The sequence below is a fragment of the Ambystoma mexicanum genome, chromosome 8 (genome assembly GCF_040938575.1).
Source record: "Ambystoma mexicanum isolate Mex_15411 chromosome 8, UKY_AmexF1_1, whole genome shotgun sequence".
Lineage (NCBI taxonomy): Eukaryota > Metazoa > Chordata > Amphibia > Caudata > Ambystomatidae > Ambystoma > Ambystoma mexicanum.
The window spans coordinates 150,404,151-150,430,949 of NC_090929.1; the positions used below are offsets into that span (position 1 = coordinate 150,404,151).

At 47.5% G+C, this 26,799-nt stretch overlaps 1 protein-coding gene across 3 annotated transcripts in view; it reads right to left on the minus strand.

The window, feature by feature from the left end:
• The window catches only part of GSN (gelsolin), a 291,591-nt gene that overhangs the window by 77,967 nt on the left and 186,825 nt on the right, over nucleotides 1-26,799 (minus strand). For all 3 annotated transcript variants that reach the window (XM_069609519.1, XM_069609518.1, XM_069609517.1), the window contains exon 10: nucleotides 20,751-20,884. In XM_069609519.1, the coding sequence (XP_069465620.1) occupies nucleotides 20,751-20,884 (134 nt within the window). The remainder of the gene's footprint in view (nucleotides 1-20,750; nucleotides 20,885-26,799) is intronic.

Here is a 26,799-nt window from a genome sequence, read left to right on the forward strand (position 1 = left end):
GATGGAGGCCCTCCCAATAGTCAATTCCTGAGGTCAAGGCACCCACCCTCCCATCACACCTGTCCTGGTCCTTCTCCACATCACAGGCTCATTCCTCCTCCCACTATCCGCTTGGCTTCTTCAAATCAGGCCCCCCTTGTGCCAAACATGATCTCTGGTTCCTTGCTGATCTGTCTCATTGGGCCTTACTTGCCCACAGAAGTTCCTTTTTACCCACCGCCCAGTCTCACTCCACCTCTTCCCCATGTCCTACCACCGGCAACCGATCTCTGGCCCTCCATTGCCCCTCCTGCCTTATTTCATCCCTGCTCACCAACTTCATCCACTACACTACTACCTCCATCCCCAATCTCCTCCCGCTCTACAATTCCCTTCAAATGAATGTTTCCAACTCCTGCACCATATATGGACACCGTTTGACTGAATGCTTTGGCTTCCAAACCAGTGTTCCATCCGCTATGGTTGGGATTCCTGCAATGGTCTGCACCTGTGGAGGGAGGACTGGTGTGGACCATGGATTCCCTGAGGCTAGTTGGCTCAGCTGAATTATGTTTGGGGCTTTGATGTTGGCCATGCCTTTAACGAATAGGAGTCTCGCCCACTTTCTTGCCACACCTCCAATGGGAGCCCTCTGGTGCACAAGGGCTATGGAGCAGGTGGATGGCTGCATGGCTGTTTTACTGGAAGGCAAGATGGATGCAGGCACATTTGGATGTGCTGCCATTTCCCTGCTGAAGTGTTCTGTGCTCACATGACAGGGAACCTATTGCAGCATCTCTGTACCATGGGTGGACTATGTATTCCCCCGGGAGCACAGCAGACTTAAGGTCTGCACGGGATCCCTGAGCGACAAGCACAGGAGTATGCAATGCTAACCTAATGTCTGCACCCATTCGTCAAGTAGAAAAAGTGCCTTGTCTGTGGGCTCTCACCGAGCAGTCTACATAGCATGCCCCCGATGTAGGAGCCGGTGTGCACTACCCACAATGCAGAAATGTAATTTCTTTGCCAAGTATTTCATCTTGCAGACTTTTTCAACTCTATTAAAGGGTCCATTAAACTCCCCAGGACAGGAAAACAGAAAATGCACCTTTTTGAGCATCGCGGGAGACGTACATGATTCGCTCCATCTGTATGGAACAGGCAGAGAAAGGGAGAAGGGGCAGGTTGGTGTGCGCTGGAGCTCATAGGAGAAATGGAGGGGGAAGAGGGAGCACAAGCAAGCCATTAGATAAGAGTTGGAGTCATCAGTTACAGGTGTAGCACTAGGGGCTGCTACCCGACTGCATGCCAGCAAGGACACCCTACTCTACCTGAACCCCTGAGGTTGGAAACTAATCACTCCACCGTTAGGAAGGTGCTCAAGACTCACCTTTTCAGATGAGAAATCGGGTGACTATGCCTCTTAGAGGCTTTCCGATGGTTAGCAGACCCATTAAATGTCGTATGTCACATAGTATCTGTTGCGTATGTTTAAGCGCCCTGTTGCCCGCGGGCTACCGGCGCTCTACAAAAACTAAATACATACATACATACATACATACCTCCAAGCTTTGATTTTACCCAAGTTTTATTTCAGTCAATTGAAGTGACCCATCAGTACAGGCCCCAGCAGGCAATTGATGCAGCAGTGAAATCCCAGACCTGGGGTGTGGCATCCCGACATGGAGTCAGGTGGCAACCCTATGTAGCAGACTCCATTTCAAGATGGCGTCAGCATTTCACCATAGAGGAAAACATTTTATGAAAACATTTCCGGGTCAGTGACAGACAACTTGAGTATCAGTCTGAATCACTAGGAAAATGCTTGACAACAAGTTGGAAAGGTCTTATTCAGCCCACAGTAAGGTTTGCTTCTTACCGCGGGTTTGTAGCACACCAATTTAGTTTTGATTTGTTCTCCTCTCTCCTAATATTTATCACAAAGCTTAATCTTCAGTTCCACCCTCCCCCATTCATCCCCAACCCCCTCAATTTCGCCAGACACCCACCCACCGCCACTCTGCTGGTCTGGGTGTCACCAGCTCTCTACCTAGCACATAACTGGCTTGCTTACTAACATTCTATTGGTCCGTTTCCCAGGGGCCTGGTGAAGAGCCCGTAAACCACCCCAACATTCAAGCTTTTTCTCACCCTTGCTCGAGAGTCCCCGATGGGGGTGCAAGTCTTCCAAGGGCCACAGTCTTTATGAGGGAGTTGGGTTCCCTGGTGTCTGTGGGGAGAAGCATCTTGGAGGGGAGTAAAATCCAACTATACCGTGGGACCTCCTTGCTGGAGTCCAGGGATGGGTGCTGCATGCAATGGCCCCCTTGCCTATGATGGAGACTAAGTGAGGGTGATCCTCCTCAAACCACTCCGGATCCATAATCAAGAGGGCACCCAGCACAGAAACGGTTTAGTCGCCCCTCTTCAAATTAGCTAGAGCCACTGGCTGTACAAGACACTTGCACCTGTGCCGCCCCAGGCAGCGTTTCCCTTGGCCACTCTACTTTGTTCTGCAGCCCTCAGGGATGGCCATAGTGAGGCACCACGTTTAACCAGTATTGTAGTTCACGGAAATTGCAACTGTCTCCCTACACTGTTTTACTTCTGGGAAGTAAAGAAACCGCCATCTTGTCCCCTACACTATGTGCTGGAATAGTGCTGCATGTTTTGTTGACCTTCGCAGTGAGTTGGCTTGCTCGTGGAAATTGGGTCACATTTCATGATTGAAGAGCTACTCAACAGCCACTCTAGTGCCTCTTGCTGGTGGTGCTCCTGGCGGCGTCCGTTTTCCTTGACAGGACCGATTTGGGTTCACTAGAAAAATCAATTTCACTCATGGACTGAACAACAACCAGCAATGAATTAGAAGGGTTTTATGCTGCAGCAGTCTGACAAGCCATAAACTCGCAGCACCCTAGAATATTGCGCGTGGGTGGTGAACATCAGAAAGCAAATGAGGAAAGCAGAAGCGAAAGCGTCCCTCTTTAGCACAACAACGAGACATTATCTAATGTTCCCCTTTTACAGGAAGCGCACTAAAGGACGGATCATGAGAAACCAATCTGATTACAGGAAGCCTCGCCCAATGTTTGTTCCGGTTGCAGTCAGCCAATCCCTTCTAGAGATTCTGAAAAATGTGGCTTTACACTGAAAGATACGAAGGGATATTCGGAAACCAATCCAACTCACACCAATGTGTGCCGGCCGGTCCCTTCTAACACACACAGTGCATGCAGTCTGTACGTTTCACTGCTCAGCAACTTGCAGTCAGAAACGGCTAACATGCAAGAAGAAATTAAGTGGGATGGATGACCACCAAACAGAGTCATAGACAGGATAGGGCCTGAGCAGGCAAGGCCCACCCAAAATCTGAAAAATGCCCACTCAGCAGCACAGTGTGGGCATTTAGATATGTTAATGTCACTGTGGTGGGCCCAACTCCATTAGCTTCAGATCCCACTTGTTAAAACAATACCGGCTGCGCCTCTGCCACCAAACATGCGCGTTGCACAGAAGGTTGAATGGGTATTTATTTGTATTAAATTATTGAGCATTTGTTTGGGGCCTATACAACAAAATGGTGTTTCTAGGCTCCACAAGGTAGAGTGTGGGGGCTGGGGGCAGGGGTTTGGGGGTGGGTGAACAGGGTAGTAAATAATAAAGCGAAACAAAACCCAGTAAATATACAATCGTGGTCGTACTAGGCCTTGAGACATTCAGACATGCAAGTGCTGTGAAGAGACGTAAAGTGCGGGAGGTGGGGAAGGGGGGGGGGTTGGGAGGGAGCAAGGTATGGTCAAGTGCTGTTGACAGCCAGGGACGAAGTGCCAAGGGGTGCCGGGGGAGGCGGGGTGGGGAGGCCGCCACTGGCTAAGTGCTAGGCTGGAGGAATCCCACGGTGGGATGCAACCGCCAGGTAGGGGGCCCACAAAGGCAGTGCTGTGGGGGGAGAGGGAGTGCTTGTGTCGACTGGACAGGGGTCTGGTACCCGTTTCATAAAGGTCCAGGCCGCCAGTCTCGGCGGCAGTGGAGTGATTAGCAGGGAAGGAAAAGAGGTAGAGAAAAGCAGAGTTTTGAGTAGTTTCCGGAACTTAAGGAGGTCAGGCTCAAGTCTGAGAGGGGCAGGGAGGCTGTTCTAAAGGGGCACCAGTTTAAGATAGAGACCTGCCCCCACTCTCTGCTTGGAGAACTCCAACTCTCCGCTTCTCGGAGGGGTGGAGGGCTCTAGCAGGGAAATAGGAACTATGGGTAACTAAGCTCCAACATCTTTCGTAAAAAATAAACTGGAACCACTGGTACACTTAAACAATGCATACAAGCAGATCCCCCGAGGTCACCTCGACCACAGAAGAGAAACTGTTTGGGCCTGCTAAAAGGATACTGCAGGAGCTGGCAGCCAGAGTTCGAACACTGATCCCGGCGAGACTGTGGTACACGAAGCAGTACCTTTCATCAGACCAGTACTCTGCAAACACTGCACAGGAGATTGGAGGAATCTGATCACCTGATCGTGAATGCGAAGAGGAAAGAAGCGGAAAGCGGACGCAATGGAGGGGACTCCAGTTTGTGCTTTTGCTGGTAAATTCAGGCTCTCCTGAAGGGAACAAGGCTTGCGGCTAGCAGCACATAGGTTAAATGTAGTTTGGTCGTTTCATCAGTGTTGTGAAGGTAGTTCATCATGACATCTGGAGCAAAATGGATGGCTATCCCTTGAGTCAGAGCAAACAAAGGAGAACTTGCTTGGTCCGAGTGAGTGATGTGGTGGCCGTGGCACAAGCACGGGACTGTGCTGCATCCCTCATAAGCTTGGGCTTTCGTTGATTAAGGAGATGGGTGCATTACAGTGGAACATTTGTTTATTAGTAAATACACCCCATCAAATGAGTATGGCCTCTAACAAAAGGAATCAATATAGATTTGAAAAAAGCGATAAAACAACGCTACAAAGACTTTATTAATGCACTTTATTGCACTTTCAGTACACTGGACAGCATGGAACACAGAGTCCACTCTGCTCCAAAGTAAAGAGACAATTGAGTAATTAGGAGGCATACAGCAACCACTACAAAAGGTGGCCCCTGGCTTCCTGAAGGACATCTGCCACAACCCATTAGTACTCAGGTTATCAACCTCAAAAGGATAAGCTGAGTAATAAGTCCTAAAACTGGCAGTTTATATAGATCGCTGGAGATAGTACATCAACCCACTAAGCTATTTTACAGGGCTCAGAACGTGGCATGCAGGCTGTACACCAAGTTCTGCAGTCGATGCATTAACTTGCTGAGACATAGTCCTAATTTTGGAACCTACGGGCTGCACAGGGATCACTGCAGCGGGCTCATACCACTGCAAACTGTTAATTTTAACTAGCAGTGATCTTCGGCTTTGGAGAATGGTTTGGTGGGCAGAAAGGAACTTTGCAATAGGTATTCGTTGGGGAGGGGGTAAAAATAGCATTAACATGACACCCACACCACAAAGTGTCACTTAATTAGGTGATCGATCCTCACAAGTGTAGAGGTGGAGCCAAGTACCCCGACCCAAAGCTCCTCCCCTATGCTGCCTATATGTTGGGAGCCAGAGTGTGAGACACGTGCAGTACCAGTGAAAATACCTATGCCGAAAAGAATCTAGGAAAGTAACGTTCCCATCGAGGAAGCCACACATGCATCCACGACAATATGATGGCCATTTGAATGAAATCCCAGAGGAAGTGTTAACACTGAGCAAAAGAGAAGATTGGTGACGTCATGAAATGCAGAGCTGACGCACCTAGAAGAGAGACAAGAAGCTGAAGACCACAGACATTTTATAGGCTCTATGGAGGAGGTGTCAAAGAGGAGTGACATTTCAGGCTCGAGATGAAAATGCTCATGCTACAGAAATAATGAAGATGATATCCAGTCATTTTACAATTGTATAGATGCAGTAACGCAAGTAGACAAATTATTCTTAACAGGCTGGCTACGTAGTGAATAGATTGCGCCGATGCACCAAAGTATATGCATTGGAATGTATGGACTATGGATGATTCCACAACGCACTTTAGCAGAGCTGGACCCTGTGAGCAGAAAGGCTTTTCCAGTGTGTCGCAGTTAGAAATCAAAACTTAATCATGGAGGTGAATTCAAGAGAGGCTTGGCTGGCCCAGTACCAGAAGTCAAGGCCACAGTGAGCCTGAATGTTCATGCAGTGGTTACAGAATGTGTGAAAAGAACAAAACTCCTGTCTTAGGTGAGGAGCGAATACATTGAAGACGTCAGAGGTTTATCACATAATATTTTAAATGCAGAAAGACTCTAAAACATGGTCTGCAGTCAAGTGGATGGATGCAATAGATACTGGGACGAGCTGTATCGAAACCAAGAGACAGTATGCCTATACTCCCTCTTATTCTCCAGAGCAGAGAAAATTTCCGAGCCCACTGTTCAAAGACCGGCAGAAGGCAAGAGTGATGATAGACGACAGGCTAATTGGTGGGAAGCTATGGTTATGACCAGCAAACGAGCACCTGGATGCCAGCGCGTGCGTGTGCGTGTGCGTGTTATTACAGAGGGGAACGAGGGTGCCAACCAATTAAAGAGGGCAACATAATAAAGAGCACTATAGTTTGTATAACCAATGGGACGTCGTGTATTTGATGACGTTCGTAGAAACCTGCACTAGAGGAGGGCTTAGTTGCCCCACCCGACATTAGAGACCCAATCACCTTCCCTGACAATTATGAAACATATACCTAGATGTTCCCTGTAAACCAATAACTTTCCCAAGTAGGTTTTTGTAGTTTTCCACGTACATGACAAGTTTTTGGTATATGAGCTACATTTTTTATGAAATGCGTTGAGTGAGAAGATAGAGTTAGTTGGTGTTTGTTGTAACTCCGTGTTTTAGATAATTGATACGACAACAGACATATTTTGCCAACTCCCTGAGTCAGTTTGATTATTGATGTTTGAGTATATTCTGCATCCCCGTCCCTCTCAAAGTATTGCTACCTCGTCTTAAAGAGCTCGTGTTGGTTACACAAGTTCAAAAGCATGGAATGTGATCCAGTGGCGGCTGGTAATTTTTTGTAAATATTTGCCACAAAATGGAGGGTGAGTTTCAATGTAGTTTGAGCATCTGAACTAAATAAGGGCGGTTGTGGAGTGTAGGCTCCTCCGGGGTGTGCAACCTGAATCTATCCAGATAATTTAACCTATGACTTCCATGATCCCTCTCAGACTATACCGCCTAAAGGCGATTGGTTTTGCAGATGTTTGGGCTAAAATTGCAAAGTTTTCAAATGTCTGAAATAATGCTATGAAATGGTGGATACAGCAGATTTGTCGTGAAAAAAAAACGAAAAATCTATATAAAATGTACAATCTGTTCTGTCGGATAACAAAAAAAAAACACAATCGATCGCAGGTCACCAAAGTGCACATGAGCATTGTACAGCAGTTTCTTTATCCCTGTGCCACAACAATGCCAGCATTGCCAGAAATGGAGGGGAGGCGTGCAGCGAGGCAAAGCCGCAGAGCGAAGGCCATGAGAAAAGGCCTGCTCCACTCTTTGCAGCTCTTCGCTGCTCGAAGGTGCTGAATGGAGGTAAGACCTCTGATGTTGTACTTGAAAACATGCATAGTACTATACCCAACACTACGGTCAGAAATGCCCGCCTATGTTTGCGCATGCAAAGGGATTCCCCTCACTCCCTCCAACCGAGCCACTCCTCCAGGCTACATCGCCTTCGTGCAAGGCTACCCACTACAACAACGGCCCACTTTATCCACAATGCCCTGCGCAATATGACTCTCTGCATGCCGACACCTCCAGCGGCAAACATCCCACGCCCTTCCGCACACCTTCTCACTCCGACACCCGCAACCCCGTACTCACCCATCTCTTGCCTCTGCCCTGTTCACCGGCAACAAATCTTGCAAGCACTTCCGGTCCAGGACAAGCCCATCTCCTGCACCTCCTACATGCTCAGCAAAGGATCAGGGCTATGCACTCTCTCAGCCGACCTCCATGTAATGCCTCCAAATACTGAATCTGACAATAGCACCGTTGCGCACTCCAGCAGGTCTGTACCCACATATATGCTGCCGTCTTGCACTGTGCCTGCACCTAATGTTATTTTGCCCTGCACTGTGCCTGCACCCAATGTTATTTTGCCCTGCACTGTGCCTGCACCCAATGTTAACAACTTGGCCTCCCAGCCCACGCATAGCAAAGCGTCCACCGCAATGCCTCAATGCTCTCCTACCAGTCCCTTGCCAACACAGCCCCCAACCATACCCATCACTAAAGTCACCCCCTATGCCAACCCCCCCCTGCAGCCCTCCTTAAATATACCCTTGTGAACTGCAGATCCCTTCCAGCTCACTCCCTCGATATCAATGACCTCATCACCCACAACAAACTTGACTTACTATTCCTCAGTGAAACTTGGCTGATGTCTCAGGACCTGGTGCTGCCTTAGCAATCCCTCCGGGATACCTCATCTACAGACAAGACCGCTCCTCCCAAAGAGGTGGAGGGGTTGCCGTCATCGCCAAAGAAAAAAAAAAACCTTGATGAGAGCTTCGACTCCTGAAACTCAAGCTCTCCCATAACTGCACCATAGCAATCCACCTCATCTACCGCCCTCCAGGCCCCTTCAATGAGTTCCAAGAAGCCCTCACCCACTCGATTTCCCGATAACTTAAAGAAATCATCCAAAGTCCTGCTCCTTGGTGACTTTAACATGGGCCTTAATGACCCCAAAGACTGTCATGCCAAAGCCCTTAACAAAGCACTATCCACCCTAGGGCTCACACAGACCATCTCTAGCCCCACTCAAAGGGCCGTACCTCGACTGGGTTGTTCAACCCAACTGCTCAATCAGCCCCCCCTTATCTCACCACTACCTTGGACTGATCACCATTGCATCACCTTCAACATCATCACCTCTTGGGATCCTCAACTCCCTACGATCCCTCTACCAGCGGCCCTCACACGCAGCTCCAAACTCTTCACCCACAGCAACCTCGACCAGCACTTCAAGGTACCTGCCCTCCTTCCCCCTTTCGTCCATGACCCAGATATCCTTGCAAACGACTTAAAAAGGGTCCTCTTGCAGGCCGTTAACTTGGTAGCCCCTCTCTCACTTAAGAAAGAAAAGAAAACCAAGCACTGCAATGCCGGTTCACCCAGGACCTTTAACAGTTGCGAGGGAAAAAAGGAGCAGCCCCAACTACCTGGCGCAACAACCCAACAGAAGCCTCCACGCTGTACAAAGCCGCCATTACCAATGCCAAAGCAACAGCATTTAATGCCAGAATTTCCACTGCTAAATCAGGGAGCCGTGAAATCTTCTCCATATTTAGAGAATTGGAGACCCCCCCACCCCACAATCACCTATAGTGAAGGATGGATCTTGGTGCAACTCCATCCAGTCTGCAATGCTTAATAAACTTGAAACCCTACAAGCCAAAATACTTGGTCATTAGCTTACAGATCTCCTTTTGGTGATCAACAGTCAAAGCACCAACCCGTTGCCCGAACACCCCAACCCCTCCCCCCAGTTTGACTTAAAAAAATGAGTGTCTCAGAGGTCACTTCTCTCCTCCAAACCATCAAACCCTCTAATTGTAAGGGGGGTGTATGTCCAGCACAAGTCATCAAAGACTGTGCTCCCCCACTAGCCCCTATCATAACAGCATTCATCAAAGCCTCCTTTCAATCTGGCCAAGTCCCACAAAAACTAAAGGAAGCCTGGGTACGCCTGCTCCTCAAAAAACCCTTACTCGAGTCAGCCATCCCCACAAACTACAGGCCCATCACTACTGTCCCCTTCCTACTGAAAATTCCTGCAAATACAGAACTCTCTAGAGGACAACCATCTCCTTGGTCTTAGACAATCAGGGTTCAGACCACGGCATGGAACTGAAACGGCTCTCCTTGACCTGACAAATCGATGACCTCAGAGGCGCAGGTAAACCTGTGCTCATCCTGCTCCTAGACCTGTCAGCAGCATTTGATTTAGTCAACCACAAAACTCTCTGCCAGCATCTATCCTCCATAGCGAATCTCTCCGATAATGCTCGCAAATGGATAGAGTAATTCTTAAAAAACAGAACTATGAAGGTCTTCTCAGACGACTCCTGTGCCGGCCCCAGCACCATCAAGTGTGGTGTCCCCCAAGGTTCCTGCACGGCCCCCACCCTTTACAACCTCTTTACGAGGCCCCTGTTTAAAATCCTCGGCTCCATGGGCATCTCATACACAAATTATGCAGATGACACCCAGGTACTTATTCCCCTTTCAGGTGACTACTCATCTGACCAGAATACTTTAAACTCCATCTACTCAACAATTCAAACCTGGCTCTGCCTTAATAGTGACAAAACCGAGCTCCTGCTGGTTGGCTCGCAATCCTCCCTAAATAAGTTGAACAAACAGTACTCCTCCTTCGTCATTGACAATATCCCTATTACTGTTTCATCGGCCATCAAAACCCTTTGAGTGTATCTAAAACCAGACATGTCCATGAACAGAAAGGTCAATGCCATAACCTCCTCGTCCGCCTATTACTCCAAACTTATCAATGCTACCCGACCATTCTTGTTCCTCACCGTCGCTAAGGCCATCATTGGCGCGAGACCGGATTATTGTAATGCCTTATTCATTGGTACCACTGCCAAGAATATCGCTTAACTCCAAACTGTTCAAAATAACGCACTCAGAGCCGCCATAGGCCTATCGCGCAAAGACCACATCTCTGAACTCAGAAGACAAGTCCACTGCCTACCTGTTAAACAAAGAGTCATCTTCAAAGTCCTGGCCCTGACTCACAAACGTCTCCATGACCTTGCTTCTCCCTACCTAACTTGTAGGATTATCAAACCCCCTTCCCCCTCGCACAAACCTTCCAGATCACAGTACTCTAACCTTTTGTCTGTCCCTGGGACTCACAAAGTGCGTGCGGGCGGCTCCAGCTTCCCATCAGTTGCCCCCACCCTTTGGAACACGCCCCCTCCCCACCTCAGAGCCATTAATCCCACACGGTCTTCCGTAAGGCCATCAAGATCAACCTCTTTGTAGGATTCACGAATACCTGCAATATACTGTAACATGTAACCACTGAAATGTAATTAAGTTCTTTCTAGGGCGGCTTCACTGTAACCCTTAAGTAAGCCTCCTTAAGCTCCGATTCAGCACCTCAATGTCTGCGGCTGTTTGTGCGCTTTACAAATACAAATAAATAAAATAAATTGTCAGGCACGCATTGTTATGCCTATCCCCACAGTATATGCTACCACTGCCATGTAACGCATTATCATGCTTTGTCCAGAATATGCCAGCATTGTTCTGTAAACATTGTCGTGATGTCTGGCCACAAATGCCAGCACTGCCACTGTAAATCATTGCAAAGTTGGCTGTGGTCAGTGAATTCCAGTCTTGTCAATGTAAAAAACATGGGACATCCTGCCTGTCCATACATGCCAGTATGGGCTTGTTCAAATTTATGGTGCGGCGCCCTCACTAAGCCCCCTCCCATTGTGACCTTAATTTAAGGGAGAGACGCTAGCTAGTGCATGCACCAGCAGGACCCCAAACCCATCATCACTCACACACACACACCCTCCATCAAAAACTCATACGTAGAGTTTTGCTCCCAACACTTACCCTGGCTTGTCAGATATGGTGGTGAGGTGTACTATTTTCCCCAGGGACAGCCGCCCCCCCCCTCCCCAGCAAGGTGTTAGTACAGGCAGAGTCATGGATGGGAATCTTCCCAAGAGATGGGCTGTAATCTTCTGAAGTGGTGTGCCAGAACTCTCCCATGAGGGTTTTCGGAGGAGTCCCCACTCAAATGGAGTCAAAACCGTGCATTTTCAGCATAATTTCTGGAGAAAATAGGCAACCAGCCATAACATGTACAGGCAGTTCTGCAGGAGCTCATATAGCATTCCAATAATTAAGATGCCAGATTGCCAATGGTACATCTTTTCTGAGGTTCAAATCAAGCTTACAAGATCTATTCTAATCGGGTAACTAAGTACTGCATACAAACTCTGCAGTCTTCGGTAAGGTGAAAAGTCTAAACGGCTTTATGTACCTTCAAAATGAAAACAATTTGCATTGAACTTTTCCCAAAGCTCTTTTGCTCACAACGATGGAAGTGAATACAGTTTATAAAACATACAATTTTTAAAAAGCATGGTTTGGGCTACTCCCATTATTTTTCCTATGGGGAAATGGGTGCGTCCGTTGAAGACCCAAAGCACAAAAACAGCAGAAGAGCAACAAAGATCGACTCAAAGCAGACTACTTTTATGCTGTGGTGGTCATACAGCAGTAAAATTATTTTTTTTAATTACAAAATAAAACACTTTGAAAAAAATACCACACACTTCATCTCTAGCCTGAAACCATCCTGATGCCATGGTGACATAGGCACTTCGACCATCATTAAAGAGGCAGTTAAAGAACTTGCACCTGCCATCACGTCTTTTATAAACTCCTCTTTTGAGTCCAGCACGGTCCCTACCAACCTGAAAGATTTTTGTTTTAAAATGAACCTTGACCCAGACACTCCCACGAACTCTAGGCCTATCACCACAGTGCCATTCCTATTGAAAATTCTTGACAGGGCAGCCCATCTTCAAATACAGGCTCACCTCGAAACAAAATCTTCTGGGCCTGCGACAATCGGGGTTTAGACCTAGACAGCACCGAAACTGCGCTAAAAGACTTGAGAATTCAAATTTATGACCAAAAAGATAAAAGGTAACAGAACGCTCCTCCTACTGATAGATCTATCAGCTGCATTTGACCTAGTCAGTCAAAGTCTTTTGCAATCATCTCACTTCCTCGGCTCACTTCTGCGAGAAAGCTCCAGCCTGGATGCAATCTTTTCTGGACAAAAGAAAGATGAGTGTTCTCTCCTACCACAACGGCTGACCCAGCACCGGTGACATGCAGGTCTTTCATGTTACTGACACTCTAAAATATATTTACCAAGCCATTGTTTGATGATCTGGACCTCTTGGGTGTCACCTACACCAACTACATAGATGACGCCCAAGTCCTTATTCCTATTTCTGGCAATCACGACAGTGACACTAAAAAATTGAATAAAATCTGCCTCATCATTCAGGCATGGATGGCCACACATGGCCTCTGCCTCAATGATGAGAAGACCGAATTACTACTAACTGGCTGCCAAGCCAAACTAAATAAACTTGATTCATCTTGAACTTAACCATTGACTGCATTAACATCCCGGTCTAAGACGTCAAGACACTCGGCGTCTATCTCGACTCTTCTTTAACCTTGACAAAACAAGTTAACACCATAGTCTCAGCTGCAGCTCACACGTGTAAATTAATAAAACACCTGCAGACCTTTCCTCTCACCAACAAGCTGTTCCACCTTCGCTCGGGCGCTCATTTTATCCAAACTGGAATCACTGTAATGCGCTCTACCTAGGAACTAGCAAGCAAAACTTAAAGTTACAGGTCCTGCAAAATCATGCTCTCAGAGCAGCCTTCAACATACCAAGATCTCACCACATATCTAAAACCAGGCGTAACTCCTGTTGGCTGTCAATCAAAAACAGAATCTCCTTCAAAACCCTGACCCTCACTGATAAGTGTTTGTCTAACTCAGCACCTAAATATTAGGTCTGCAAATTCACCAAAAGCCAATCCAACCAACCTACTAGATCAGCTCAACTACACTGTCAGAGTCCCTATGTACAACCTCCAGAAATCTGGAGGCAGCAGCTTCCCTATACTGGCCTCCAAACCATGTAACTCTACACCGATAGCCCCAAGAGCAGATCCTTCAGTCACCCAATTGAGGGCAGATGCCAAAAATTGACTCTTCCCAGGAGACCAATTAACCTACTATGTATATATGTATCTTTTCCTCTGCCTGTATATGTTAATGTAAGCAGGCATATACACCAAGAGTAGCTACATTGGGAACAAAAGTTTGCCAACAAAATACAAGCCTTATATCTTACTAAGGTACACATCATTAATTGTATGAAGTTCATCCCTCCCTTAAAGTTTCTTGGTGTGTGCCAGGTAAATAAACCCCAGAACACAGGTTTAGAATGAACAGTTCAAACATCCGCCCATGGCTTAACCGCATAACACAACAGGCTTGATGAGCCTCGAAATGGCAGTACACAATTAAAGTTGAGAGCAAAATGTGTATTTTATCCAAGTGCCCTATACTTTCAAATAAACATTTGCACTATATGTAAACATGCAAAGTTAGGAAAAGAAAAACCATCAATTGAAACAAACAAGACAACTAAAAACCTATGTACACGGTCATTTAACATCATAAATATCCACACCAGATCAGAATGTTAAAACAATCTCATTTCCAATAATTCATAAGAGCAATTTTATATTACAAGGTGAACTATTTAAAATGCAATGTTCATCTAAGGAAAGAGGCAGAGTACCAGTCCTCCGTGTCAGGGGGTAGGGAGGCGCAGAAAAGTCACGTTGCCCTGTACAACCACCTCAAGCAAGGCGAGGGTAGCTGCAGGTTAACTTCATATCCTAATGCTTTTCAGTGTGGGCAGGGAGACTTAAAGACCTAAGCAAACCAGCCCCAAACTACCAAAAGCTATGGGGTGTTGCAAGGTCTGGAAAAGTTCTAGGGATACACTAATGTCGGGATTGTCAGGACTCGGGGATAGCTAGCCTTTTGGTTGTAGTCCCTGAGGTTCTATCCAGTGCTACAATCAAAGGAGCCAGGACTATAGCTCCCCTGAGCCCCCCCACTAACAACGCCTCTGCCAAAAGCAAAACTAATACCCCCATAACACACAGGATTTCTGGGACGGAGCTCCCGGATGGACTCTGCAGAAGCTGGTCACTGGTTTGAGGCTTCCTCCAACGGTTGGGTTAGAAAACTCTGGGTACCCCTGGGTGGCATAAAGACGGCTCAGAGAGGGCCCCTCAGGAGTAACAGATGGGAACAACAGCAGATTTGAACCCGGACGTAGTCTGCAGACAGCACAACAGTCAGACTTCAGCCCCAGGCAGGTCCTTCTTGTGGTGAAGAACAGCAGCAAGTTGTATGCAGTGCAGGGAACCACACAGAGTTCCCAGTCCAAAGGATAGAAGGGACCCATGCAATGAGGCAGTCCACCAACTTTTAAGAGGGAAGATCAGTTCACTGCCAACAGCCTGTTCAGTGCACATCACAAAGTGACATGACTGAATGTTGCAAAAACACAAGCTTTCCTAAAACAGTGTGTGGGGGGAGAAGGGATGGAGCGAGGGGTGCCGAGAGGGGGTGAAGAATAAGGGTGGGAGAAGAGGGGAGAAAAGGGGAATAAATATATGCCAGCACTCCCATATTAGAACATACTCCCGTTTGCTTTGCATTTAATGCCGGTAATTACATTATTAGAAAACAAGTCTAAGTTGACTGGAAGTATATGCCAATATCCCCACATAAGAACATAAACCTGCTGGCTTTGTTAGTAAATATGCCTTGCCACATTCAGACAAGAAGTCCAGAGCGGCTGCACCAATGACTGGCAGTATAGGAAACGTAAAAAACTCTAGGCTGAATTTAGGCTTGAAGCCCATTAACAAATACCATTCCAGAGTTAGATCATATATCCACACTACTGTCTGCACCAGTATAGGCCACACTACCCATGTAAAACACTTCGGTTTGCTTTACCCTGGAAAATATTGCCATGCCACAGTTCGAGAAACATACTCTGGCTGCTGCTGCACAAATTACCTTCCACGAAACACACAATCCCAATCAGAAGCTCTTTTTTTTCCCTCCCTCCTTCCTTCCTTCCCTCTCCCCCCCTCTCTCTCTCCCCCCCCCCCCCCCCCCCAAGGCCTTTCGGCTCCCACTCAACATGCAACAGGCCAGAATCAAGGAGAAGAGAGATTCTTGGTTCCCAATGGCATATGTGGTGGAGAGATCACATCTCATGCTAAAGGAAGGGTCTTAAGTTTGGAAAATCCCATTACGGATGAGCCGTCCCTCTTGTGTTCTGTGACAAATTTACCTTCCTGGCTGGCCCTTGGGGTGATGTGTAAGGAAGCCAAATGGGGCAGACTGCCACCAAAATCATCGTCCGGCTGATCAGGCCAAGCCGGACACAGCATCTCAGCTACAGGTGTGACTGGCAGAGGTGGGCGACTGGATGACGCTTACCGGTAACAAAAACAGAGGTTTTGTTGGTGGGCCCTTCCACCTCTCCATGGATCTCCCTTCCTCAGTATCCTCCCCTTTATCGCACTGGTCTCATAACCTTCTGGCCGTCTGAGCTTGGCTCCTGCCCTACACCTGTTCTGGTAGTTAGGAACCAGTGGTTCCTAATCGCCGTCTGCCACAGCTCAAGTCAGTTCGATATGCAAATCTGCCTACTGGTTTTTTCCCTTTCTTCCGGCAAACCTCTGCCCCTTGGTGGTGTCCTCACTAGTACTAAGTAAGATCGACTATTGCAGCTCGCTGTTTTTGGCCCAGCCAGCTTCTATCATCCATCGGCTCCAGCTGCTACAGAATTCAGCAGCTCGCGTGGCCACAAACACTGCTTGTTGGATGCACATATCCCCAGTATTGCAGTCACTTCACTGGCTACCAATTCAGAAGCGGATTAGGTTTAAATCCCTCTGCATTGTCCAGCGTGCCTTCTATGGTGTGGGACCAGAACGTCTCCAAGAGTAGTTTCAACACTACCTGCCAGGCCACTCACTAAGATCTGAAAAGGCCTGACTGTTGACCATCCCTCGGTTCCGCCTTGACCGTATGGGTGGCCGCTCCTTCTCGGTCACAGCACCCAGGGTGTGCAACACCTTAGCCTTCCCGATTCGGGCCACTCCCGACCATTTCAGTTTTCGCCGGCTGCTGAAAACATACCTGTTCCAAGTCCTCTCGCCCCCGATGCCCTTCAGCGCCAGGATGCTTACTGTGAACGAGTGTTTTAGAAAACCCATTAACATAACATAACCTGCGGTGCGCTGTTGATCTCTGGGATTTTTCGGTGGGAAATTTCCAGGCCAGTACTGCCATCCTCTATGAGGCTTGTGAACACTTGTCACATAGGTCATGGTCGCATAAAGGGACTGATATGAGCTGTGGAGATTCACTGACACAGCCGACAAACTTACTGTGCCCTTTGGAGATTTCCAGCAGGACAATATTTACCAAACATTATGGCAGAAGTATGCAAAGAACCCATAAGACAGGAATCACCACATTCCTGGGGCAGAGCACCCAGAGTGAGTAGATCATCAAACGGCTGCGGCAGGCACAGTGAGAGGGCTGGTAGCCCGGGCGGGTGGCGCATCATATCCACAAAAGCAGAGGAGACTCATCTAGGCTCGCTCCACCAGTAGCACAAGTTTTGTGGCCATGCACGCTTCTAGGTGTAAACGATAAAATGCATGCAGCTCCTCAATCAAAGAGTTGGAGAATTATGAACCTCATTATCAGGAGCCCATCCTGGAGGGAGACACAAGAGCCATCTTTGGGTCATGGGAACACTGGTGCATGTGTGGGAGCTTGGAGATGGAAACTTTCTGGAAGGCTGGAGGAGCACAGACAGACATATTGGTGGCAGTGGCAGGAGAAGAGGAAAGCATTGGCCAGGTGGTGGAGAGGAACTGGTGGAGAAGAACAGCAGGCTAGAGTGGACAGAAGAGAGCTGGAGAAGCACAGCAAGAAGAGTTAGTGAAGAAGAACACCAGGAGGGAAGGGATTGAGAGGCGACGGTGTGGAATGTCATGGTGGCCGAGGAGCTGGTAGAGAAGAACGGCAAGCTAGAGAGGACAGAGGAGAGCTGGAGAAGCACAGCAAGAAGAGTTGGTGAAGAAGAACACCGGAAGAGAAGGGATTGAGAGAGGTGACGGTGTGGAACACAAGTAGAACAAAGGAGCAGACAGCCGAGGTAGAAAAGTAGGTTGCTGAGAGAAGGGCAAGTGGAGCCCCCCCCGACATGTGTGAGGCAACCTGGAAAGGACCGCTGCCTCGAGGTGCACCCAGAGTCACTAAATGGTGATCCTGGGAGGGGCGAAGGAAGCAGCACATGGCAGAGTGTCGAGGAGGTGCAGGTGAAGTTTGGGGATGTAGGTAAACGGAGGACAGGCATAGGGCTACAGCAAGACGTTAAGGGTGGTGCCAGTGGGCCAGGAAGCCAGGTCCCAGAGCCAGGGAGGTGGCGAGTAGCAAGTGAGGAAGCCACTAGATTATCCCAGACCGCCCCTGGCCTGGTCAAGACTCTGGGCTTCTATTAATCCTCAACTTCAATCTGAGCAACCAGAGGATCAACTGGCGATGGGTTTCTGGACTTGGGACCGCAGGGTGACACCCCCGCCCCACAGTATGCCAACTATCAAAAAACAGAAACGAACACCAGAACAATCCAGAAAGACGGGAGGGGTCTCTTCAACTTTCGCACCTTGAAACACGTGTATAGGCACGTTATAAATGCCATATCATAACTCAGATTGAGTCGGGAGGGACAGATTTTGAATTAACAACCCCCCCTCCCTCCTCCTCCTCAAGCTCACAGACACTTGCTTGCCTGAAGTTGGGCCATCCTGTTAGCAGGCAATGATGTGAAGTCCAAAATAAACCTTCTGGAAAGCACCCAAAGACAGTAAACCTTCTGGAAAGCACCCAAAGACAGTCTGCGTTATAGATCGCCCCCAGCAATCCAAAGGGGCCAGGGCCTTTTCCCCCTCCAAAGAAATGCTGGTAAGCCTTTGACTTCCCTCCGAAGGGCCCAGGTGAGGCCAATGTCCTTGCCTGCCTCGAGGGTTCATCTCTCCAGCAGACTCCGAGCATCCTTCGGCTGGATTAACGGGTTCCCTTAGGGGTCATCTTCTGTATTGATCTCATCCAAACACCAGCCACGTCAATGGACCCCAAAGAAGTAAAAGAAAGGGCCCAACAAGCCAATGCCTATGCCAGGTGTGTTATTTTAATTTCAAGATAACAGGTGGGCGTATGCAAAGAATAGTATGTAATATTTTGAAGTTATGAATGTATTTCCTCTCTATGGATCCCTGCCTGCCCGAATGGGCCAGGTGGGGGCATTCTAGTTCTGAACCAACATGCATGTGGGCAAACTGCAATGGATCAGGACTGGGGAGTAGTGAAGGAGAGGACTTCAATCCCACACCCAGTCTTCTGGTCAAGCCTCACGGCTAGCACCTAGGAAGCGTGAAACAGGGGCTGCTCATACCTATACAATGATCCGTCGTGCTCACTTTTAGTACAGCAAGCTGTACGTATCCTGCTATGGTGCACGCATTTTCGTTAACATTTGTTTATTTAACTTTAACCAATTTCTCAAATGCATATGTTGGTTTCAAACAGTACTTAATTTGTGGGGGTGCTTGCCAGGGCTAAGCCCCAGCACTTATTCCGGAGCACTGGCACTTATTTAGGATATATTTTGGCAACTTTCTTTTTTTACTGTAAGTTAGTCTTAATCACACAACAAGCAACAGTGTGAGCTATGCTGGCACTGTTGTGCTAGTACTCCAGTTACAAGAGTAAGAATGAGCTGGAAGGTGGCAGTGCTGGGCGCTCATGCTAGTAATGCCCTAGTAATGCCAGCAAATTGCTCTAGACAGCCTAGCTGACTGGCAGAACTGCCACAGTACAGTTGGTGGCTAAGGTGTGTGGTGCGGTCAGAAGCAAGGCATAGTACCAGATGCAGCTCACTAGTTCCGCGGGCAAGTGGGTATGCATAGCCATGCGTGGCAGGGTCATGCTGGCTTTGCTGCATGTCCGGAGCATTCAGCGGGCACATGCAGAACCTAGAACAGGTTTGGGCCCTGGCACTGATTTACAGATTATTCACTGTATGTAAAGACTCCACTTTGTGTGTGGTTTAAATGCCTCCATTAAGTAGAGCGTACCAGTGGCGGAGCAAGTGGGGCATCACCAACTCCCCGCTCTATCCTTGTGCCTTGTGCACCCCCTCCGCCCCCCACCCTCCCACTGGTGCCCCATTATCCGCCCTCCTGGCACCAAAAGCTGCTTCCGCTACTGGAGAGTGCCCATACTGGCAATTGCTTTCATGCTAAGAAGCCTTTATGTTTGAGCATTCTTAAACTTTGGGCACTGCAATTCAATGTAACAATGTGTGTATGATGGGGTTAATTTATTTCAGAAATTGCACTTGCATTAGATAACAATGTGCATGTCTGGAACCATTACACTAAGCGCGCACTTTCGCCTTTGGTCCTACGGCGCTTTACACATTTTTAAACATAAGGTTTTCCTGACTGGAAAGAACCTGGGTATTAAAGATTCTAATTTGACTGTGCGCTACTCCCTTGGAGAAGGTTCTTCTGAAGGAGCGTTGCCTGGTGAAAACATTCTCCCCGGCACCAGACCAGTGCCAACAGACCTATGCAGCGCCTGGAGAGGCCCTGAACACATCCGACAGCTACACCAACTGTTAATGAGAGCATTGCTGAACTACCAGCTGCATGAAAAATAAATCCAGGTGAGCCTTCTAGCAGTGCTGAGGAGAGGGCACTGCGGGGAGGGAGACACCAGCCAGAGGGCCCGATTCATGGAAGTGTTTTATAATGGCGCAATCCCATAGGAAAACGGACAATGAATCAGGCCGAAAGTGTCTTGATCGGGGGCATTCAGCGTGTATACCGCTGCCAGCCGGGCACCCGCAAGGCCATTCACCCCCTTGGCAATGTGCCTTTGGCTCTTTGATAACCACCACTTGATGACTGGCGCCTGCGTGGATGTGGCAAGTCACTTACCAGGTGTAGATAATATGCCCTTGTTTGGCGCCATGGCGGTAATTGTACAGAATAATGTAGCTGTCGCCGCCGTAGAACTGGCCGTAGTGGGAAGGATCCACTGGTGTCTTTTCAGAGCCTTCAATACGCCATATCTATAGGTATAAAGTAAAAACAGTTTGAAAAAAAGCAATAAAAAAAAACGACAACTGTATTAGTATAACCAAGATTAGGAGACGCTTCAATTCTGGGTTTGTTGATGCCATCTAATGGGCTAAAGGAGAACTTTCCGTCATGCTGCAATGTTATTCAACGATCCCTGCAACATTGATTACAGTGGTCTTATATAAAGCGCCCTTCTGCCAATAATGTTGGCCACGTTGCGCATGGCTCTCTAAAAAATAAAAACACATTTAAAAAAAAAAGCCGCATTGCTAAACTCTGCCAGGCGCATGCATTACAGATCACCCCAGTCTACTGGGTCTACTACCTAGTCTACTGGGTCTACTACCTAGTCTACTGGGTCTACTACCTAGTCTACTGGGTCTACTACCTAGTCTACTGCATCCATGGGTTCTCCCCCTCCGCTTATCCAAGTCTTCCTTTCTTACGCCATTTCATTGTTTGTCCTGGATTTGATTTTGTCTAAGTCAGTCTGCGGGTGCGGGTGCTGGGCTGAGTGCAGTCGTGCTGCAGGAGAAGCAGACTGGACTGAGCATCACACCGCGAGATGAACGATGAACCCTAGATATCCCCTGAGAAGTAGAGGACCGATCAGGCAGCCGGAAGACCTAGCATCGGGGAGGGGTGTCCCCAGGCATGGAAACATAAAATGCCGCCATTAGAGTGGAATAATTGCCCTGGTCACCCTCTGCCAGAGGCGTTGCTAGGGGGGGGGGGGGGGGGCTAAGGGGGCTATAGCCCAGGGTCTTTTGGCTGTAGCCCCAGATAGAAGCTCAGGTGCTACAACCAAAATGCTACCTAGCCCCGATTCCCGCCAGTCCTGACATTAGCTTAGCCCCTGATCTTTTCCAGACGTAGCAACACCCCTCTCCCATCATCGCACTCTGTATTGGAATCCTTTAGGGCGCACGGTACTGGCTGCTGTGATCAAGTTACACTACTGTGTTCGGAAGCGGCTGCCTCTCTCCAAAGTAACGATACTGCTCCCTTGGAAATGTCACGCCATTGTACTTCGGTTAAGGACCCGGTCAGGGTTTACAAAATCAATTGCAGAAATTGGCGGTGAGCAAAATTATGACTTATTTTGCCCATCCGTCCCCAGTGGCCGCTGATAAACTATCGGGGGAGGAGCAAGCAGTAGGCAAAATATCGTACGATGAGCTTCTGGAAAGTACAGCGACTATGGATTATCAGTCTGTGCAGCCGCATCCGCTCTCCGCTTATGCACCAGCAGATATTTTGAGTGCATATATTGCAGTACAACCCCCCCCCACCCCACCCCGCACCCTAGAGTCCAACCAGGTGGACTTGCTTACCTGGGAAATTGCAAGCATTACCAACATGATCGTTAATGAGAGAAAGGAGACCGCCTCATCGAGACTGGGAAATCCGAATGAGGCGGGCATTACAAAGCCAAATATGCAACTAGGGGAACACGGCCTTATAGTGCAGCAGGTAGCAATGAGCAACTTGACTGAAGCAATGGCTGGGGGAAATCACACCCAACACATGTCGGTGGGGGGCAGGCTGGTTAGCCGTAAGCACCGAAATACGAGGGGTTTGGAAACTTCCAACAGCTCCGTATCAACGTAATCCCTGATTCGAGAACCTACTAGAAGACCAACTAAGGATTATAGTGAAGAATCCTTTAACCATCTTGATAGAGATCATTTTATCATCATGTCAACATTGACCATTACGCTGGCTCCGTTCTTCAAATTATTTGAGCTTACAAGCGACAATTTAAAAAGACCACGCCACGCTGCTAGCAATGCTCCATTCCAAGATGATTTGTATTGAGGGATTTGTCACGGCTGTACAAGGGAACTTTGATAAGAAGGCCGATCATGTCCTTGCATTGCTGCAGCGGGTGGAGGACCCCATAATGAATAAAGGGAATGAGGGGACAGATGACGGGGCCTGCAGAGAATCATCATCATCGTTAGGGAGAAACACAAGAAAGGCTGAAAGTAACAACGCTAATGACACAGATAAACCAAACATTTCAATTACTGGAGCGCCTCTGGAGCCAGATCTGGTATTCCAAGAAATGATTAGAGGAGCCAACTGTGTACAGTTTCCAGCGGCGGTGGTGGTGGTTTGGGACCACACTGAGTGTGTGGCAACTTATGTACCAATTCCTGTAGTCCCGATAGAAATTGATGCAGTTGGGGATTTAGATGGTAGCCCCCATGGTGATTCGGTGTTAGAGGTTGAACAGGGACCCTTGCCCCCCCACCACTCCCAATAATGCTGAAGATCCCTTAAAGAGACTACTGTATTTTCACACGGGAAAAAAAAATATATAAGACGAAACAAGGACCGAAGGTTCAGCAAAAAGACCAAGAACTTTGGCCAAGGGAAAAAGCCCAAATCTAATGACTCAAGGAAATTTTTACAAAGCCTGGACATTTCACTTAGGGGATCACTTAAGTCTAATTCAATAGTTCTTAAAACCAAATCGAGCTAACATTTTTTTCCGAAACGCAGCAAGTCCTCATACCCACAGATAAAACGAAGGAATTCAATGGAGGAGCTTCTGGATAGGTCAGTATACTCCATTGAGGAAATTCAGGAGGGCTTGTGTCAAAGAACTTCGGAACAAACAGTAGGGTGTGAAAACCAAAGCTTGCAATTTATTCGAAGATCTATTATGATGATTCCAGTGTCTAAGCCCCTCCAGAATGGTTTTAACACGAACAAAAAAACGTTAGCGTCTGACAAACCTAATTAGGAGACCACAGAAAAGACTGGGAAGTCACCTGTAGATGGTGTCAATGCCAGAGATCCACCACTGAGTAATGAGTATAAAATTGGTCTTGATAAATGTGTTCTGTTAGAAAGAATGTTACATACGGATGACGCTCCGATTATGAATCGGTGTAATGTACTGAAGCTCTTGCATCACATTCCTAAGTTGAGAGCTATTAGCTCGAATGACGTAGAATTGGTGGAATTCTTAAGTGATTGCAAGCTTGATTGGGTATGGATTCTTGATTCAACCAACCCTAGAGGCTGCACCATGCTTGCTACCTTTAGGCTTTGATTAAATGGAGTTGACCTACAAATGTTTATTAGCTGCAAAATGTGCAAGGGGTCGAGCGGAGTATAACTTAACCCTCCGCAAACGTCCTACTTTTTTAGAGCTGTCATTTTCTTAACTGACGTTCAGGAGGTGGTTCCAGTAAGAGATACTGGGAAGTCACGTTTTCTTCCAGTATGAGAATGCCATTAAGTGTAACATTCAGAGGAAAAGGGGTTTCGTAAAGGAAACTTGTAATGCAGAAGGGAGCAGGGGCCAAGCCATCCAAGAGGGATCATTGTGATTGGTTATTAACAACGCGCTTAATACCCAGAGGTTTGGAAGTGCGGACCCGGGGATCGAACCTGTGTTGCTCTGAGCTATCCTCCCGAGAAGATAAAAAAAGGGGATTAGCTGAAGGACTCAATAACTCAGAGAGACATAACAATAGAGTCCTGGAATACACAGGGCTTCGCTCACGTGTTTAGGCGTGACTGATATATGTTATATGTTTAAAGCCTTTGACATACTCGGCCTACAAGAAACATGGCTGTATAGAACCCCAGCTATTCCATTTGTCTAATTCCAGCAGTGAGAGGCTTGAGGGGGAAGAACCATGTCTCGTCTCGTTAGCCCTTAGAAGTGGAATGGGAATACAAGTTTGAGATCCGAAACTCCAACCCTTATATCCAGATGGTAATCATACACTGGGATAACATGTGGAACGAGATCGCGATAGTGGATGATTTTGTGGACTGTTCGGGAATTGATGGATGAATGTCATGCACATTTAGATGATCCTGTAATCTTCATCTGTGGCGACTTAAAAGCAGATGCATGGATGACAAACATCAGGTTTTGAAAGAAGAGCGATCCCTCACTAAACCGTCTGAGAAAAGAGGGGCATTGTGGTTAAGGGAAACTAACCTTGGGGACCTTCACCTCCTAAATGGGCAGGTTCAATGGGCAGGTTCAGGGAGACACCCCAGGCAGGCCTACCTGATCCAGGGTAATCCAGGTGAATCCAGGTGGGAATCTTGGACTACATTTTTGTGTCTGGTAATAGGTTTCACTCGGTGTCGAGTTTTGAGATAATACCATCTTCTAGTAGCGACCACAACATTTTAAAAATGACGTGGGGAAACTTGAAGATGCCCAAAGAGGTTTACCAAAGAGAGAAGATGGACATTTCCCAAGGAGGAAACGGCTGAAGATGAAGTCCAAAGAGATTAGATTGCTCAGATTCAAAGATCACATCTTTCATTGGAATTGCAAAGATAAAAAACAGAAAATACTTGATTATTCCCCAACCCCGCTGGTTTTTATAGAGGTCCGCAATAAGAGGCAAACATGCATTTTAACCAAAACATTCATTTGAATGAGAGTTAGTGGAGTAAAAATGGTTTAAAGCGGAGGTTAAACAAAGCAAAGCGATATCAGGGCCAGAGATTGCTGAGCACTCAAGAAAACGGAAACCGCAATATAAGAATTGGCTGTGGTCCCACAAGGCTGTGATGCTTCAACACAATGCTAAGAGCATGTTAGAAAAGATCTGCAAGAAACACACAGGGGATATCTGACAACTTACAAAATGCCATAGATACCCCACAGCTGGCCACACAAGCAAATGCGGTGGTGGAAGAGTCCTTGGTAGATAACTTCACAAGTCTATTTATTGTGCCTGATAAAGCTATAGCAGTAGTGGTGGAAGCCACTGAGTGGTCTATACATATTGAAAAGAAGGACATCATACTAGGGTTAACGGCAGACTTTCTCCTTTTGCCGTTTGGGCAAGTGATGAAGCCAAGGGAAGTCCCTCCAACCTGGAAATTGGCCATTATTGTTCCAATTTTCCAAAAGGGTAATAGAGCTGATCCTGAGCTGAAGCACCATTTCCCTATTTGCCCTTTGGACGTGGTGGGGAAGATCTTCACCACAGTCATTTTGGAGAGTCTAGCTGAATGGGTGGTTCCTTCTGGTCGTTACGATATCCATCAGACTGACTTTGTAAAAGGAGTGGAAACGAGTTTGATTGTATTCCTACTAAACATCATGAAGAGCCGAATGCTCAATTCGACGTTATATTTAGCATTTATCGATCTAGTCCAGGCATTCAATATTATTGATAGAGACCTGCTGTGGGATAAATTAGTGGATTGGTATGTCCTACCGACTTTATACAGGCAATTCAAGCTTTTTATTCTTCTACCTCATTGAGGGTTAGATTGAACTTGGCTGGATGCTGATCTAGATTATTAAAAACTGGTAAGGGCCTGAAGCAGGGTTGTCCCTTATTGCCTGCTCTGTTTAATCTGTTTATTTCAGATTTGGGTGTTACTCTGGGAAGTGATCAATTCTTCCTGCCCGTTAGGAAAGGAAAGGGAGGAATGGTAGCCCGTGCCAGAGTGATTTGGAGCTTAAGGAGATGGAGACTCTGGTGTGTGACTACATTACCCAGGTGCCCCTGGGATGAGGTCACGCATGGGACAACCTTAATAGGCAGGCAGGGCACTTCAGCTGGTGCTTGCAAGCGGAAGCGTGCCTGCTATGCTGCAGCCACGAAGGGGACCCAGTGTTAGAACGCTATGCAGGAGTTTCTTCGCGCCATCTACAGCCGCAGTCCTGGGCCGCAGTGGCGTAAGCTTCTCTCTTCCATGCCGCAGCAGTGATTACGGAGCCAGACTCTATTCTGCAGGAGTTGCAACTCGACCTCTGTTAGGGAGATTTATCTGTTTTATTATTAATCCCCTCTAATAGTGAGACCTCGCAGCTCTTTTTGCTGGACTTCTGGACCTTTTCCTTTCTCTCCTGAATGATGGGAGCCATTTTCCCCTCATTCATTCTTATTTGCTCTGACTTTTGGGA